This window comes from Drosophila teissieri, unplaced genomic scaffold (genome assembly GCF_016746235.2).
Source record: "Drosophila teissieri strain GT53w unplaced genomic scaffold, Prin_Dtei_1.1 Segkk125_quiver_pilon_scaf, whole genome shotgun sequence".
NCBI classification, from domain to species: domain Eukaryota; kingdom Metazoa; phylum Arthropoda; class Insecta; order Diptera; family Drosophilidae; genus Drosophila; species Drosophila teissieri.
In genome coordinates, this window is record NW_025224991.1 from 712448 (window position 1) to 731664 (window position 19217).

General features: G+C 38.0%; 1 protein-coding gene across 1 annotated transcript; it reads left to right on the top strand.

The window, feature by feature from the left end:
• The first annotated feature begins 1076 nt into the window (after window positions 1-1076).
• Window positions 1077-18837, top strand: LOC122625573. The gene is made up of 4 exons (XM_043805661.1): window positions 1077-2426; window positions 2484-3192; window positions 14984-15408; window positions 18802-18837. The coding sequence occupies exons 1-4, from the start codon at window positions 1737-1739 to the stop codon at window positions 18835-18837; spliced, it is 1860 nt and encodes a 619-aa protein (XP_043661596.1). The 5' UTR covers window positions 1077-1736.
• The last annotated feature ends 380 nt before the right edge of the window (window positions 18838-19217 follow it).

The window sequence follows — 19217 nt, forward strand, 5'->3', positions numbered from 1 at the left end:
AGTTTGTCGATTCATGTTGCCACGCCCACTCCAAAGCCCACAAACCGCCCAAAACTACCACGCCCACACTTTTGAAAAATGTTTTGATATTTTTTCATTTTCTTATTAGTATTGTAAATTTCTATTGATCTGCAGAAAAACTTTTTGCCACGCCCACCCTAACGCCCGCCAACCGCCCAAAACTGCCACGCCCATACCTTTGAAAAATGTTGTGAATTTTTTTTCACATTTTTGTTCGTCTTGTAAATTTAACTCTCTATACCAAAAAACTTTTTGCCACGCCCACTCTAACGCCCACAAACCGCCAAAAACGGTCAGTGTTGTAATTTCTCTTCGCACTTTTACCAGCTGAGTAACGGGTATCAGATAGTCGGGGAACCCGACTATAGCGTTCTATCTTGTTAATCTTAGCTTCGAACTCTTCGCACTTTTACCAGCTGAGTAACGGGTATCAGATAGTCGGGGAACCCGACTATAGCGTTCTATCTTGTTAATCTTAGCTTCGAACTCTTTTACAACCATACTATCTGGCCAAAAATCACCAGAACATTTGGTCGAGTCTAGCTCAACTTGACAATAGACAACTTATGCCGATAGTCCGGACTCAATATTCCTTTGTGGTGGTAAACTATTCGGGACGGGTGGAATCACCGGTTGAGAAACCAGTGCGGACAAAACGGAATCTGTAGCAATCCCAGGCTGGACTCCCTCCACAACGGACTGATCGGATTGCTCCGAATCTTTTTTAGCTGCCGATCTAAGTAACATTTGAGGGTTTGCTGCGATCGTCAACTGATTAGCTGTGGAGTCCTGTTGATCACTTGCCGAAGGTTGCGGGGCATTCCCCTTAGGCAGCTTACCACCAGCGGCTTTCTTGCGCTTTGGAGATTCTTCTAATAGCTTGAGGCTATTAAATTGTGAATCTAGCGCGAAAAGAAGATCATCAGCTCGACGAAAACTATCTCTAGCCACGCCAAAACTGCTGATCAGTCCTTTCAAGCCACCTTTAGTTTAGCGCATAAAGAGTTGCATTTCATTCGCAACTCCTAGGCAAGTATCTCAACAGTATTTTAGATTAGGGCCTTTAGCTAGGTCATCACTTGTTCGGAGAAAATCCTCCGGAAAATTAAGCGGAAGCCCCACTTAAAATCAGATGAGTCAAAGGTTACCAATGAGGGCCCCAGATCATCTAACCCAGAGGAAACCCCTCTACATACCCCAAAAAGGGAGAAAACCCTCTGGAAAATTAAGCGGAAACCTTACTTAAAATCAAATGAGTGAAAGTTTACTAATGAGTACCCCAACCATCTAATTCAACAGAGTCCAAGACTACCTATGAGTGTCCCAAGTCTTCTAAATCTGAGGAAAACCTTCTTATTACCTCTTACATAGAATAAGCCCTTCTAGTAACATCCTCTAACTGAACATTCAGATTAGAACATCTAAATACAGAAGAAAGGGAACAACTTTTGCACGTCTTCCTCGAATACAAAAAAAAACCATATTGTAGTAGTAGTAGTAGTAATTGTGTATAAGCATAGTAGTATAAGTCCCATTGCAATATTAGAATGTAAGAACCTAATTATAAGAGTCGCGAATGTAAACAGTACACACACACTTGCTGAATAAATGAAGAGTCAGTCGTCGCTGAACTGTCACAGAGCGCACACTAAAGCTCAGAAGTGGTCGGACCTACCGAAGTGATAATTTCAAAAGAAAAATAAAAATCGGCATTAATGAATTGTAATCCTGGCAATTACACATTAAAAGAACTAAAAGCTCTGTGCGTACAAAACAAACTTAAAAGTAGTGGCACAAAAATCGAATTGATTAAAAGACTTGAAAATATTAAATTTGAGTGGTGCGCGCATGAAAAAAATAAAACAGCAATGAAAAAAATCAACGCCACAGATCAAACCGGTAAAATAGACAGGGATGAAAACAACGGCAACGGCGAAGAACAAAGTAGCGAAAACGAGATAGCAAGAAGTAGCGACAACGACGGCGACACGATGACGGCAACGTTTGCACATACATACAAAGGAATGCAAGAAACAGAAGGTTCGAGAAAAGTAACGGGATCTTGCGAAATAATTGTTAAGAACGAAAATGAGATCGAGCAATGTTCTGAGAGGCAGATGGTGAGCGCCAGCAACAATGAGTCCAACAAATGTTTCGCGATCCCGATGGCTAGCAACAATGATCCTGAGATGCAAATGGCTGGCATCAAGGAGCCGCAACAATGTTTTGGAAACCAAATTATGCGCAACAATGTAATTGTGCAAGGCAGCGATATTCAAAGACTGGAAAATGAGTTGAAAATATTAAAGCTGCAAAATGAGATCGACCAGTTAAAAAATAAACAACAACGAAGTAACGACACAGACTCAAGCATTTCTTTCGAAATTTTAAAGGAGATCGTTAAGGTATACGATGGCGGAAACAATTTCAATGTTTGGCTATCTCAACTTTTGAATGTCCAGAAAAATTTCAAGGTCGGCGACGAGATGATGCGTGCGCTGATTCACTACAAAGTTAAGGGCGATGCTGAAATATGGCTGTATTCAAGCACGAGCGCTACTATGGACACAGCGGATAAAATGTTAAGCCACCTGGAAAAAATGTTCGTAATGTCCAAAGAGTCAAAGTTGAGTATGCGGCAGAAGCTACAGAACTGCGTATGGATCAAAGGTGAGGAGTTCTCCAAGTACTACAACGAGAAGTGGCAGCTGGCGGATAACTTAGCACTGGCAGAAAATGAATTTTTGGAATATGTCATTGACGGCACACACGATGTCAATCTACGCAATCTGGCTAAGTCGCGTTCGTTCAAGACCGGATTGGAACTTTTGGAGGCATTCCGAAACGTTGAGTTGGGCTACGTTCCTAAGCCCAAGTTACCGGAAGACCGTAGAGCAGGAGATTTTCAGAAGCCACGAGGTAATGCAGAGTGCTACAATTGCCACAGTCGGGGCCACCTGGCCAAAGAGTGCCGCAAGCCTAAGAGACAAGATGGGGCTTGTTACGCATGTAGCTTGCAAGGACATGTGGCTAAGGAGTGCAACCAATACAAGAAGTCGAAGGGCGGGGACAACGATTATGTAAGTTATATTGAATTAACATTTTGTACAAAGAATAATATGCTGAACCCCTTTTTTATAGAATGTCTCATAGATTCTGGCAGCCCGATAAGTATTATTAAAAAACGTTTTATACCAAGTCAAATAAAAATGGAAAAGACTACTTCTTTAAGTTACGTTGGATTAAATTTAAGTAAATTACAAATACATGGAAGCGTAAAATGTTCAGTTAAATTTTCAAATAAAGATACTCCTATGTTATTATATGTCGTGGATGATGAATCTATGGGATATGCTATGTTATTGGGAAGGGATTTTTTAGCAAGAGTAAAGGCCAAAATTGTAATTGATAATGAACACGAAAAAATATCTGAAATAAAAAAAAATTCGATAGTTGAAGAAAATCAAAATACAAATAAAGAATCTAAAAGTCATTATGAGACAAACGCAGACGAACAAAATAATTTTGAAAAACAACTATTATTAATTGATTACAATGATAATGAAAAGGTATATGAGATAGGTTCACAATTAAATTTTAAACAAAGATGCGAATTTATAAATGTTATTGAAGAATATTATATTAAACCAAAAAGACCGAGTGAACCGAATATAAAATGTGAAATGAAGCTAAGGTTAGAGGAAGACAAGCCGTTTAGTTTTTCGCCAAGACGCCTGGCATATGTAGAGAAAGAAAAATTACAAGGAATCCTCGATGATTATTTAAAAGATGGTATTATACGACAAAGTGAGTCGGAGTATTGCTCGCCAATTGTACTAGTAAAAAGAAATTGGGTGGCATTCGGATGTGCATAGATTATAGGAAACTAAATAAGATCACGGCGAAAGTTAGATACCCGATGCCATTAATTGATGATTTATTAGATACCCTAGCAAACAAAGTTGTGTTCTCGAAGTTAAACCTGAAAAATGGATACTTCCATGTTTATATGGACGAAGAATCGATAAAGTATACATCGTTCACCACGCCACTAGGACAGTATGAGTTCACAAGAATGCCTTTTGGGCTGACAAATGCTCCGTCTGTTTTTCAAAGGTTCATCAACAAAGTATTTGACGACATTAGGAATAAGAAAGTGATAGTTTATCTCGATGACATAATGATAGCAACAAAGAATATAGAAGATCACCAAGCTATATTAAAAGAAGTATTTGAGCGATTAGTTAAAAACAAATTAGAGCTACGAATCGATAAATGTATGTTTTTTCAAAGTGAGGTGAAATATTTAGGATATATAATATCAGAAAAGGGTAAAAGCAGATGACGACGGTGTGAAAGCAATTGAACATTTTCCCGTGCCACAAAAAGTTCATGATGTCCAAAGTTTTTTAGGGATGTGCTCGTATTTTAGAAGATTTATACAGAATTTTTCAACAATAGCAAAGCCACTCCATGATTTGACAAAGAAAGACAAAAAGTTCGAGTTTGGCCTAGCGCAATTAGAAGCATTTGGTGAATTAAAAAGCAAGCTGTTAAAAACGCCTATTTTGGCATTGTACAGTCCTGAGGATGAAACAGAATTGCACTGCGATGCAAGTTCGATAGGTTTCGGATCAATTCTCTTGCAAAGGAAAGCAGATGGTAAATTACATCCAGTTTTTTACTTCTCAAAAAGGACAACGGATACAGAATCAAGGTATCATAGTTTTGAACTGGAAACACTGGCAGTAATATATGCATTAAAAAGGTTTAGAGTGTACCTACAAGGAATTGAATTCAAAATAGTGACAGACTGTAATTCCCTCACAATGACGTTGAATAAAAAAGACTTGAACCCAAGAATAGCAAGATGGGCCTTGGAATTACAGAATTATCTGTATAAACTAGAGCATAGATCAGGAACTAGAATGAAACACGTTGATGCTCTTAGTAGATGTAATACGATTTTGGTAATAGAGGAAAATACGTTCGAGGACAATTTAGTTATATGCCAAAACAGAGACGAGAAGTTGAGAAAGATTAAAGAAATGCTAAGTAAAGAAGAAAGCGAATTATATGAAATGCGAAATGGTGTGATTTACAAAAAAGTAAAAGATAAGTTACTGTTCTATGTCCCGGAAGCTATGGAAGAACACGTATTGTATAAATACCACAATGAGTTAGGCCATGTAGGGAAAGACAATGTTACGGAAATGGTCGGTAAAAGTTATTGGTTTCCAAATGTTAGAAGTAAAGCGGACGAACATGTTAAGAACTGTCTAAAATGTATAGCTTTTCAAGGAAGAAATGGTAAGCAAGAAGGAACTGTTAATATTGTACCAAAGGGAAGCACACCATTCGAAGTCATACATATAGATTACTATGGTCCGGTAAATCAAAAGAATTCTACGAAAAAACATGTATTAGTAATGGTTGATGGATGCACAAAGTTTGTGAGATTGTATCCAGCGAAATCAACAAACTCAAAGGAAGCAATAGAAGCTTTAGGTGATTATTTTAGAGCGTATAGCAGACCAACGACCATTGTTTCAGACAGAGGGACATGTTTTACATCAGATATGTTCGAAGAATTTTTGGAATCAAGAAACATTAAGCACGTCAAAATTGCAACAGGCTCACCACAAGCAAATGGACAAGTTGAGCGAATAAATAGAGACCTAGGACCCATGATTAGTAAGCTCGTAGATGTAGAAAAGAACGCACAGTGGCACAAAGTTTTGGAAGATGTAGAGTATGCAATGAATAATACAAAGCACAGAAGCATAAATGAGCACCCAAGTATAATGCTGTTTGGAGTGAATCAAAAAGGAAAAATGCTAGATTGTTTAAAAGAAAATGTATTGGAGAAAAGAAATTAATTTAGAGAAAATTAGACAAAATGCAGAAGTTTCGCAGGAAAAAGTACAGAACTATAACAAGAAATATGTTGACGCTAAACGACTAGAAGCAAATAAATACAAATTAGGAGACTACGTTGTGGTCAAGAATTTTGATTCAACAGTTGGAGCGCCTAGGAAATTAATAACCAAATATAAAGGCCCCTATGAAATCGCCAAAGTACTAGACAATGATAGGTATTGTATCAAAGATGTGGAAGGTTTTCAGTTGACACAAAAACCAAACGATGGAATATGGGCGGCTCATAATATTAAACCATGGCTTCAAGAAAAGAATTCGGTATCAAATAATAAAAATATAGAAAAGAAAAATGATAAAGAAAAACAAAAGTCTAAGGTAAATGTAAATAAGAAAACCAAACCAAATGTAACAAACACTGAAATAAGTAACGAAAATGTAATGATTACAAGAAGTAGAGCGGCGAGGATCCGGAGATCCTAATTATGAGGATGGCCGAGCTGTAGTAGTAGTAGTAGTAACTGTGTATAAGCATAGTAGTATAAGTCCCATTGCAATATTAGAATGTAAGAACCTAATTATAAGAGTCGCGAGTCGGTGGGGCAAGGGGAAGTTGCCGAAGATTGTTGCATTAGGCTTTTTGGATGGAATATTACTTTCTAAAAACTAGAAAAGTAATTTTTTTTGGGAGGAAAGATTGTGTGGCCATGCTCCCGTCATGGGTGGGGTTTGAACCCACGACCTCGTGTTTCACAGGTATTTGCGCTATCCACTACACTACGAGGCCCCGTACTAGGAAATCTAAGTCCCCCTAAGGGATGCTTCTGGTAAACCAAAATTTCGATTAGTCATAGACTATCGTAGTCTCAACCATAGATAGCCATTGGCGACAAATTCCCTATTCTCTAATGGATAAAATATTGGACAAGCTTGGACGCTGTCAATACTTCACAACTATTGATATAGCTAAAGGTTTCCCTACAATTCAAATGGACCAGCAATCAATATCCAAAACAGCATTTTCAACAAAGCATGGACACTACGAATATACTCGTATGCCCTTTGGTCTGAAAAATGCGCCAGCAACCTTTCTACGCTGCATGAACAACATCTGGAAGACTTAATCTATAAAGATTGTTTAGTTTACTTAAATGATATTATCATTTATTCCAGTTTATTGCAGGAACACATAATGTCATTGAGAAGGGTATTTGACAAACTACTATCGGCTAACCTAAAATTGCAAATTGAAACAGAATTTCTCGACCACATTATCACGACAGACGGTATAAAACCAAACCTTAACAAAATAAATGCAATTGTTAATTTCCCTATTCCTAAAACCACAAAAGGAATAAAATCTTTCCTTGGACTCTGCGGATTCTACCATAAGTTCATTCAGAATTTTGCTCAAATAGCAAAACCTATGACCCTCAAATTAGAGAAAGGAGCACTTAACTAACACTGAAGATAATGATTACATATCCGCCTTCGAGAAACTAAAAGTACTCATCACATCCGATCCAATCCTAATATACCCTAACTTCGAAAAGAAATTTTCACTAACAACAGATGCGAGTAATATAGCCATAGGTGCTGTATTATCCCAAGAGCATAAACCCATCTGCTATGCAAGCAGAACTTTAAATGAACACGAACTTAACTATTCGGCAATAGAAAAAAAACTATTAGCTATAGTATGGGCAACAAAATAAAAAAATTCAGGTCCTACCTATTCGGTAGAAAGTTCGACATATTAAGCGATCATAGGACACTTGTATGGCTAAGTAAAACAAGAAAGAACGCCATAGTCGAATTCCCCGACTATCTGATACCCGTTACTCAGCTAGTGGAAGTGCGAAGGATAGTCTCTAACACTGACAGTTTTTGGCGGCTTGTAGGCGTTTGAGTAGGCGTGGCAAAAAGTTTTTTGGGAAATCGATAGAAATTTACAAGTCTAATACAAAAATGAAAAAATATCAAAACATTTTTCAAAAGTGTGGGCGTGACAGTTTTGGGCGGTTTGTCGGCGTTAGAGTGGGCGTGGCAAAAAGTTTTTTGGCAAATCGATAGAAATTTACAAGACTAATACAAAAATGAAAAAATATCAAAACCTTTTTCAAAAGTGTGGACGTGGCAGTTTTAGGCGGTTTGTGGGCGTTAGAGTGGGCGTGGCAACATAAATCGACCAACTTGCTCTGCGTCTATGTCCCTGGAGTCTGTATGCTTTATCTCAACTTTCTAGCTTTTGTAGCTCCTGAGATCTCGACGTTTACACGGACAGATGGACAGACGGCCAGACGGACAGACGGATGGACAGACGGACATGGCCAGATCGACTTTGCTATTGATCCTGATCAAGAATATATATACTTTATATGGTCGGAAGTGCTTCCTTCTGCCTGTTACGTACTTTTCAACGAATCTAGTATACCCTTTTACTCTACGAGTAACGGGTGTAAAAAAGGAAATTTAAGAGAAAGCATTTAAATTAGTGGCATAATACGACACAGCGTCCGAATTATTGAAACAATGAAAATTTTTATATCAATTCTTCTTAGCCACTTTTAATATTTATACGTCTGATCCAGTTCTTTGTGAAGACCTAGCACATTTTTCGGAAAATTGGTCAATAAAGAGTTGGCATCACTATCTTCCTTGGGGACGGTTCAGAAATTTTCAATGTAAATTTAATTGGCAGACGTCATATTTTTATTCCAGCTTATTGGTCGAAATACTTCCAAGACATAGCGAAAATCTGCGGCAGCGCTGCACCAAATATCCAAGGCAGAGCAAATTAACCAAAGCAGCGCTCAAACAACCAAAGCAGCGTAGAATTAGGTAGAGGAGCGGCAGCGCAGCTCCACATAACCAAAACGACCGCAGCACTACGAACAGCGCAGTTGCAAATAACTCAAACGAGGTTTGCCATGACGTCACAAAATTGCCAAAACCTCGTGTGCCAATTTGTTTCTGCTATAAACATGCAGGAATTTTCTCCAAACAATATATATTATATAAGAAGGCACTGGCACTAAATAGGAACTGAAATAAAATTTGGTTATAAATTGTTCATAAGAAAATGAGCAATTTCATACCTGTTCACTTTTTATAAATGCACTTGAAATTCACAGAAATTAATTTTATGCGTATGTTTGCCGGTTTTGAACTGATATTATTATATTAAAATGTATTTTTATACATTAACTTCAGCATATAATATTTTCAGCAAAATATATACATTTATTTCACGCACTTGACTTGAACTTATTTTGTCGGCAGCTGTTCTTAGAGTAAGCTGTACTCAGACTAGGCCTAGGCATATATCAAAGCCGATCATGCGACAACGGTAAGTGCAGCCGAAGTCGACAAACATGCGTGGGTGTCGGCACGCACAAACGATGCGCTAGCATATCCAAGGTGACCGAATTAAAGATAAGTCACGCTTAAGCTAATTGCTTTTGGAACTAGCAAAAGGGGAAAGAGAAAAGGAACAAATGCCCCTGTAGGAAATTGGACACTACAGGATTCAATTAAAGAATATTTCTACTCTAAGAAAAGTGTTATTTACTTCGACTTTTAAATCTTTTAAAATGCGTATATTTAATGATTTATGATTAAGTCCCGACAGTTTCACTAAAACTATGAAAACCAGTAGTAAACTAATAGACATTCAAACATACTCCCAATTCAATGAAAACAATTTTCAAAACACATCAAGAATTATTACACCCTGGTATAGAGAAACTCACATTTCAGTTCAAAAAACTTTACTATTACCCTGAATACCAACAACTTATCCAAAACATCGTAAACGAATGTTTGATCTGTAACTTCGCTAAAACTGAACATAGAAACACAAAATTAATCTTAGAAACAACCCCAGGCACCTTCAATCCCAGAGACAAGTATATCATGGATTATAACTTAATAAACAATTTCTATCATGTATTGACATTTATTCTAAATACGCCTCCCTGAGTAAACAGTAAAAATTGGCTTGAAGCTAAAAAAAATATTTTACGTATATTCAACGACATGGGTAAACCCATTAAAATAAAAACCGACAAAAACTCCGCTTTCATGTGCAGATTTCTGGTTAGATTCAGAAGGAATGACTCTAAATATAACAATATGTAAAAATGGAGTTTCCGACATTGAGCGATTTCATAAAACTGTTAATGAAAAATTAAGAATAAAAACAAGCAAAAATGAACCTGAAAACCAATTCACAAAATTCGAAAAAATACTTTATCTTTAATCCAAAACTTTTTAAACACGATATATTAATTTACGTCAATTTTGAAAAACTTCTTTATATCCAAAGTTCTGCTTGGCTTAAATCTGATACGAACAAAATTCTGATAATATCCCACATTCCAAGAGAAATATTCAAAACACCAGTTTTTGAAATAGTACCATACCCAGATGAAAAAAGTAAGTAGTTACCGAAACATGACAAATATTTTTCACAAAATTATACAACTTATACGCCAAGTTAACCAGGTCCCAACACAATGTAGATACAGTAAAACACATTCTGATTTTAAAAATAAAATATGTAGAGCCAAATATAATTACTACTTTGAACCTTGCCGAGACTATCCTAAACCAAAATTGTATCAATAGAGAAACTATAATAGAAGGCAATAACATGATAAAAGCATTTAATTGTTCTGTTCAATTAGAATAAATACTAATTACCAATACAATGTTAGACTATACTCAAACTAGACAATAATGTAACAAAACTTGAACCACTCGAACACATTCAGACAAAAGAAATAATCGAACAACACACACAATCAGACGAATAATGTCTTTCAAATAATAACACTTACAACATTAATCATAATAGTTATATTTGCAGTATTGTACTCTATCTATAAATATAAAACTATACCCCAAAAAGTTAATTGTAAAATTCAAAAATGAAACCCTAAAAAACGAAAATGAAACCCTAAAAATGTACCCTAATCTAAACGCCTGAGAACAGGCTTTTTTCTTAAGGATGGGGAAGTAACATATCCATTCTACACCCACAACTCCCCAACCACACACACCATTGTAGATACTCACACACACAAATTAATGTCTAAGTACAAAATGTAATTAAAGATCGACAGCCTTTCGATTAAGCTTAGTTGTTATTTACGCACAGCGTCATGTTCCAAAGTCTAAGCTCTGTGGCGAGCCAACGTCCCCGAAACATTTGACTTGGCGACTGAAATAACAAAAACTTCCGTCCACGCAATCGTCTCAGGATTCTCCAATTACTCCTATTTTTCGGGAGCTCCTCTCTTTACGGCAGAATAGATGTTTATAACTTAATTCTTTTAAAATTCGCTCTATGGATGCTTACGCTGCGTAGGTACCAGTGATAGTTCGCAGAATCGTTGACTGAGCTCGCTGTATAGTTCCTACGTTGGTTTTTGATAGTTCACAGCCGTATATCCAGATGGGTTTCAGCACGGTATTGTAGAGGAGTACTTTGTATTCCAGACTAAAGTGGAGAGTTGGCGGTCTGCCAGTGAAGATTGGCGGTTTTAAGCTTCATATGAGTCCTTTTATATTCTATATGTCGCCGCCAGGTGAGACGTCTATCTAGGTGATCGCTGAGATTTGTTAATACCTCTGATTTTGCGATGAATGTACTGTTTAGGGTATAGGGTGGGCCTATTCAGACCTATTCATTGTGAGTGTTACATGTCTGCTTTTGGTCTCGTTTTCTTAATGCGCCAGTCCGCAAACCTGCATGTCTGCTGGGTATAGGTTGTAAAGAACGGGACCCAGCGCACTACCTTGGGGGACTCCAGCATTGATAACGCGGTCGTATGAAGTCGAACGTTTACACTTGATTAAGAACACTCTTTTGAAGAGATACGATTCGAACACTTTGTGTGCACTCTGAGATTAGAAAAAGTTTGTTGCGCCGAATCATTCGAAGAAATGGCAAACGCAATGTTTGCCTGTTGTTCCGAGGGCGTTTAGATGGTCTGTGGCTTACTACATTCATGAGACCATAATGCATTTAGGGTAGCAGAAGACGCTAGATAAGGTCTACGAGCAGTATTGGTTTGAGAATATGAATATATCAGGAAATTTGTTGAAAATTGCGTGACATGTACATTGTTGAAATCATCCTCAGGCAAGACACAGACAGAATTACATTCTATTCCCATTTGATATACCGTGGCACACAATACACATTCGTATAAGTGGGAAATTGAGTGGCAAGAAGGGCGAAAAGGAATACGTTATTGTGCAAATCGAAGCTTTTACCAACTGTGTATTTGTACCATACTTGGAACTTAGATTCTGCTAATTGCTTACAGCAGAGCGATTGGGCATGTAGAGCTTGTGATGAGTGTGCTAAGGGGTATGTTAATAGCGGTAGAAACTAGCGAACATTCGTGGCCGGAGGCATTAGGAAAAATACAGTTAGCAATAAATTGCATCGTTGATTAGGTGACTCAACGTAGACCCTTATAAATGTTAATAGGGAACGAGGCATAATATTCCCTTAGTAGATCTATAGAGAACTAGAGAAATATCTGAAGAAAATATAGATAAGGGTGCAATATATGAAACGGCGAGAGTAGATAGAAAGCATGCCCGTGTAGTGAAACATATGGTTGGCGATCATGTGCTATTGAAGAGCGAGGAACGACACAAAACGAAACTAGATACTAGGTATAAGGGACGTTTTGTTATTTGTTACTAAGATTGCTAGATGGAGATCGTTACAAGTTGAAATCATTAACTACTAAGCGAATGTATAAGTATTCACAGTGTACGCAGTTTGCCCTATGAGAATGAAATTTGTGAACTAATATATGAGCATGACGACGACAAGAGAGGAAAAAATGTGGAAAAAGAATCCGATATTGTGGTATAAACGAATTCGTATCCAAATCGTCGAGCTTATGCAGAACGGAGCATTGTACTCTGAGTTGTGCGTGGAGAGCCTGCAAAACTAATGATTGTTGATTTGTGATTTGGTAGCCAGACGATTGAGCTAGAGTCAAAGAGAGCTCTTACTCTAAATGTTATGTTTAAGGTTAGCCTACTAAGCTAATGTTTGAGGAAATCTATGGTGATATCCAAATCGTTGGGTTTGTGCGGAAGCGAGTGTGCAATCTAGAGAAGATTTTAAAAGTTTATCCCGCCAAACTAACATTTTAAGGCACAAGAAGTGTAAGTTGAATGGTATCAGTAAAGAATTCAAGCGATGTGTTAAAGAAAAGTGTGAACAATAAAGTACAAAGCAGTGAGCAACACGAGGTCGCGTTATAGTCAGGAAGGCCGTGTCGGAGAATTAATATTTAATACTAGATTTAATTATCAATAGTAAGTTTCTCAGTGTAATCGATTATGAAAATAAAGGAAGATCAAAGATAAAGGTAGAACAAAGGGAATGGAAGAGAGCTTTTTTATGAAAGAGCTGTTGAATGAGGTAGGGAAGGAGAGCTAAGTCCTTCCTAAGCGTGGCGCAATGTAAGATAGAGAGAGGGGTTAAATATAGGAAGGCAGTTCGAGTTGGCCCTCCGTCGAGAACAGTAAAACTATTTGAAAGAAGTATCATTACGACTATCTCCGCTGTGAAGAAAAATAAGAATGAAATAAATAATGGCGGATAAACATGGCGTCCAACAAATACATATGTGATAATATGATAAAGAGGTTAGGGGTGCTGCTATGCGATCAATAAGTCTCCCTTCAACAGTCTCTTATCTGTATATAAGCCCCAAAAATAATATCAAATAATTATCCGGAGATGTTGGTGGATGCCCTGACGGGGTTACACCTGGCCAACATGCCTCCCTTTTTCACTCCTTAGGGAGCTTTTACAAGGTTCCATATGGAAACTTGCCCACCTAGAACAGTGGATCCTCTTTGTAGGGAGCTTTTACTAGATTACACATGGCCAACATGCCTCCCTTTTCACTCCTTGGGAAGCTTTTACAAGGTTCCATATAGGAACTTTCCCACCTAGAAGAGAGGTTCCTCTTTATAGGCAGCTTTTACTAGGTTCCATACAGGAACTTGTCGACCTAGAACCGTGTACATATGTCCAAAAACTCCTGCCCGCCAGACGTCGGAAAATCAGGATGTTTGATCGATACATTCGGACTCCATAACCTGCTGCTATTTTACTCATTTAAGAAATTAAATGATTAAATGATTTTTTTTTTCCATATAACAAAACAAAGGATATGATTTTTAAAAATGATAAAAAAAAGTGATTCAGTTCGACTCGCGTCGGGGTAAGACGTATTTTCATCGAGCTCTGTACAAAAATAAATTCATTTAAGTGAAGTGAATAAATAAAACAAAATAAATTACAAATATCAGCGAAAAGACGCTATTAGCAATGTTAAATTGCAAATCTATAATATTTGTTGTGTGTGGAAACATTAAATTAAAACAAAAGCTAATTTAAATAGACAACAAACAAATCGACAGTTCCAAAATGAGCCAACGCGATTTGCGCGCTCAGCGGCAAAAAGAGCAAGACGAGCGCCGGCTCTCTCTCCAACGAAACAATGCATACTTCACCTTCGTGTCTGACGCCCGTGAGTGCCAAACAAACCATCGAGTCAATGACCTAGCACCTGCAGAAAGCAAACGATCGCGGTCCTGCTCACCAATGCTTATGACTGCACGATGTGAACCCGAACGCATTGAGAGCGTTCTCTCGCGCTCTCCTCATTGCAAACGGTGTCAAACTCTGTAGCTACCAGCACAGTAACTTCGATATCTACTGCAACTGCACCTATAGCAACAACAACAACAACATCAGCACTATGCTCAGTACCGAGAGTTGTGTACATTTCTGCTGAATCAACAACAACCAAAGCAAGTGCACTCTCTCCGACTCTAGAAAACAAAAGCGGACAAGAACCAAAACAAAACACAAAACTGTTTCAAACAGGGCTGGATCGCTACATTCAAATAAAGCAAAAGCTAAGCCCACAACGCAAACAGGCTGGCAATCAGCCGAAAATAAATCGCACCAACGTTGACAACTCAACTTCAAATAGGTTTGCACTACTGGATGACTGCGAAGTGCATCCAATGAAAGAACAGGAGCAGAAGAAGATTAAGCCGCCACCAATATTTATACGAGAGAAAACCTCAAGCGCACTGGTTAACAAACTAGCTACGATCATCGGAGAAAACAGGTTCCACGTTATACCTCTTACCAAGGGAAACATACATGAAACGAAAGTGCACACTCCGGATGAGTCTAGCCATCGATCAGTGACCAAGTACCTGGATGAAGCTGGAAAGAGTTACTATACCTACCAGCTTAAAAGTGCCAAAGGATTGCAGGTTGTCATTAAAGGAATTGAATCATCAGTGACCCCATCCGAAATTATTGAGGCACTAAAGGAGAAAAACTTTAAGGCAAAAACGGTGATCAACATTCTTAACAGGAAAAAAGAGCCGCAGCCACTCTTCAAAGTCGAACTGGAGCCATCGAGTCAAAAAATCAGCAAAAATGAAGTACATCCTATTTATAAACTCCAGCTTCTACTGCACCGGAGAATAACCGTCGAAGAGCCACACAAGCGCAAGCAGCCTGTGCAGTGCACTAACTGCCAAGAATATGGCCACACCAAAGCGTACTGCACCCTAAAATCTATCTGCGTCGTTTGCAGCGATGCTCACAGTACCGCAAACTGTCCCAAGAAATATTATTACTAAATAATAATAAAAATAAAAAAAAATATAAATAAATAATAAAAATAAATAAATAAAAATAAATAAATAATAAATATTACTAAATATATATATTATGTATATAATATATATATATTATGTATATAATATATATATATATATACTTCTACAAACTTCGCTAAAAGGCCCCTTGTCTTGGTGGGCGTTAGGGTGGGCGTGGCAAAAATTTTTTTCTTTGATCGATAGAAATTTACAATATAAATAAAAAATGAAAAAATATGAAAACATTTTTTTAAAGTTTTGGCGTGTCAGTTTTGGGCGGTTTGTTAGAATTAGAGTTAGCGTGGCAAAAAAATGTTTTGCAAATCGATATAAATTTACAAGACTAATACAAATGTGAAAAAATATCAAAACATTTTTTAAAATGTGGGCGTTAGATTGGGCGTGGCAAAAAGTTTTTCTGCAAATCCCTAGTAAATTTCAAGACGAACAAAAAATTAAAAATATCAACAAATGAATCAAAAAACAAGAGAGAACGCTATAGTCGAGTTCCCCGACTATCTGATACCCGTTACTCAGCTAGTGGAAGTGCGAAGGAGAATCTTCAACACTGACAGTTTTTGTCGGTTTGAGGGCGTTAGAGTGGGCGTGGCAAAAAGTTTTTTGGCAAATCGATAGAATATTACAAGACTAATACAAAAATGAAAAAATATCAAAACATTTTTCAAAAGTGTGGGCGTGGCAGCTTTGGGCGGTTTGTGGGCGTTAGAGTGGGCGTGGCAAAAAGTTTTTCGGCAAATCGTTAGAAATTTACAAGACTAATACAAAAATGAAAAAATATCGAAACATTTTTCAAAAGTGTGGGCGTGGCAGCTTTGGGCGGTTTGTGGGCGTTAGAGTGGGCGTGGCAAAAAGTTTTTTGGCAAATCGTTAGAAATTTACAACACTAATACAAAAATGAAAAAATATCAAAACAATTTTCAAAAGTGTGGACGTGGCAGTTTTGGGCTGTTTGTGGGCGTTAGAGTGGGCGTGGCAACATGAATCGACAAACTTGCGCTGCGTCTATGTCCCTGGAGTCCGTATGTTTAATCTCAACTTTCTAGCTTTCGTAGTTCCTGAGATCTCGACGTTCATACGGACAGACGGACGGACAGACGGACAGACGGACGGACAGACAGACGGACGGACAGACGGACATGGCCAGATCGACTCGGCTACTGATCCTGATCAAGAATATATACACTTTATATGGTCGGAAACGCTTCCTTCTGCCTGTTACATACTTTTCAACGAATCTAGTATACCCTTTTATAGTGAATATTGTATATATGTATATAATATTGTATATATTAAGTTAAGCTTACTTACTTTTCAGTCTATTTAGTGGACCGTCATTAGAGAGTAAGACCAACACTGAAATTGAATTTTTCACAAATAAAAGAAACTGGGTTGGATTTGAATTCTTTACTTTTATTGTTTATTATTAAAATGTAAGTAAAACTGAGGATCCTCAGTGCTTGAAGCAAATGTTTGTGAATTTCGCGAGAGCATTGATTTTGGATGCTAAAGTTGATGTGAGCTTCAGAGAGAGCAGGCAAACCTGCCTTAAGATTTGTTTACTAGAAAAGCTAAGTGCCGTTGCCAAAGAACTGTTAATAAGAACGCATACTGCGCAGATAGCATGTAGTATGGAAACCAATTAGGTGCAATATTTTGTATACTTCGGTGAAAAAATTAAATTCTCCAGTATAGGTGGCATAAAGACGTCATTCCCCCTTCCCTTAAAGAGAAGCCAATCCTTGGGCGTGGATTGATGGATATAGTAGGGGTAATGGAGTTTCTTTCATTTTATTTGTTGTGGGTTGTTTTGATTTGGATTATTGCTTAATTATACCCGTTACTCATAGAGTAAAAGGGTATACTAGATTCGTTGAAAATTATGTAACAGGCACAAGGAAGCGTTTCCGACCATATAAAGTATATATTCTTGATCAGGGTCAATAGCCGAGTCGATCTGGCCATGTCCGTCTGTCCGTCCGTCTGTCCGTCCGTCTGTCTGTCCGTATGAACGTCGAGATCTCAGGAACTACAAAAGGTAGAAAGTTGAGACTAAGCATACAGACTCCAGAGACAAAAACGCAGCGCAAGTTTGTCGATTCATGTTGCCACGCCCACTCTAACGCCCACAAACCGCCTAAAACTGCTATGCCCACACTATTGAAAAATGTTTTGATATTTTCTCATTTCTGTTTAGTCTTGTAAATTTCTATCGATTTGCCAAAAAACTTTTTGCCACGCCCACTCTAACGCGTGTTGAAGACTCTCCTGCGCACTTCCAATAGCTGAGTAACGGGTATCAGATAGTCGGGGAGCTCGACTATAGCGTTCCCTCTTGTTTTAATTGTATATAGCATCATGAATAGGTTAAATGATATGTGACTTAAATAAAAGTATAGTAAAAAAAACAAGAGAGAACGCTATAGTCGAGTTCCCCGACTATCTGATACCCTTTACTCAGCTAGTAGAAGTGCGAAGGAGAGTCTTCAGCACTGACAGTTTTTGGCGGTTCGTGGTCGTTAGAGTGGGCGTGGCAAAAAGTTTTTTGGCAAATCGATAGAAATTTAGAAGACTAATACAAAAACGAAAAAATATCAAAACATTTTTCAAAAGTGTGAGCGTGGCAGATTTGGGCGGTTTGTGGGCGTTAGAGTGGGCGTGGCAAAAAGTTTTTTGGCAAATCGATAGAAATTTTAAAACTAATACAAAAATAAAAAAATATCAAAACATTTTTTAAAAGTGTGGGCGTGGCAGTTTTGGGCGGTTTGTGGGCGTTAGAGTGGGCGTGGCAACATGAATCGACAAACTTGCGCTGCGTCTATGTCTCTGGAGTCTGTATGCTTAGTCTCAACTTTCTACCTTTTGTAGTTCCTGAGATCTCGACGTTCATACGGACAGACAGACGGACGGACTGACGGACATGGCCAGATCGACTCGGCTATTGACCCTGATCAAGAATATATACTTTATATGGTCGGAAACGCTTCCTTGTGCCTGTTACATACTTTTCAACGAATCTAGTATACCCTTTTACTCTACGAGTAACGGGTATAATAAATTGATGACAACGGTCATAATTAAGAAAAATGTAATTTTGTTTTCTGATACCTTGTTGGTTTGATTTTGAGCCATTTGAATTAATCCATCTTTGCCAAGTACGACCCCTTTGATGCGTCCGACATTCCATTGTAGGGGCGGAAGATTATCGTCATGAATGAGAACCATTGCGCCCATATTCGATGATGGTGTCGTACATTATGTTCGTCATCGAAGCTCGTCGTATGACCATTTTTGTTGCTTAAACTATTGCTTAACAGTAGTCACGTCGTCGCATCATTTTGTAAGTATTGACGAAGGGATGGTGCGTTCTGGAAGAGCACGACGAGATTTTCTTACCAGGAAATGGCCTGGTAGACCTGAAACCACTTCGTGAATTGTGAATTGCTTTGGTCCGATACGAATACGAATCAACACCTCTGTATGGTTGTGTCCCCTTATATAATATATTATTTAATTAGGGTTCATTGTAAGACGCGTTCCCCGGGAAGAGTAAACAACACAGTCGAATTAAT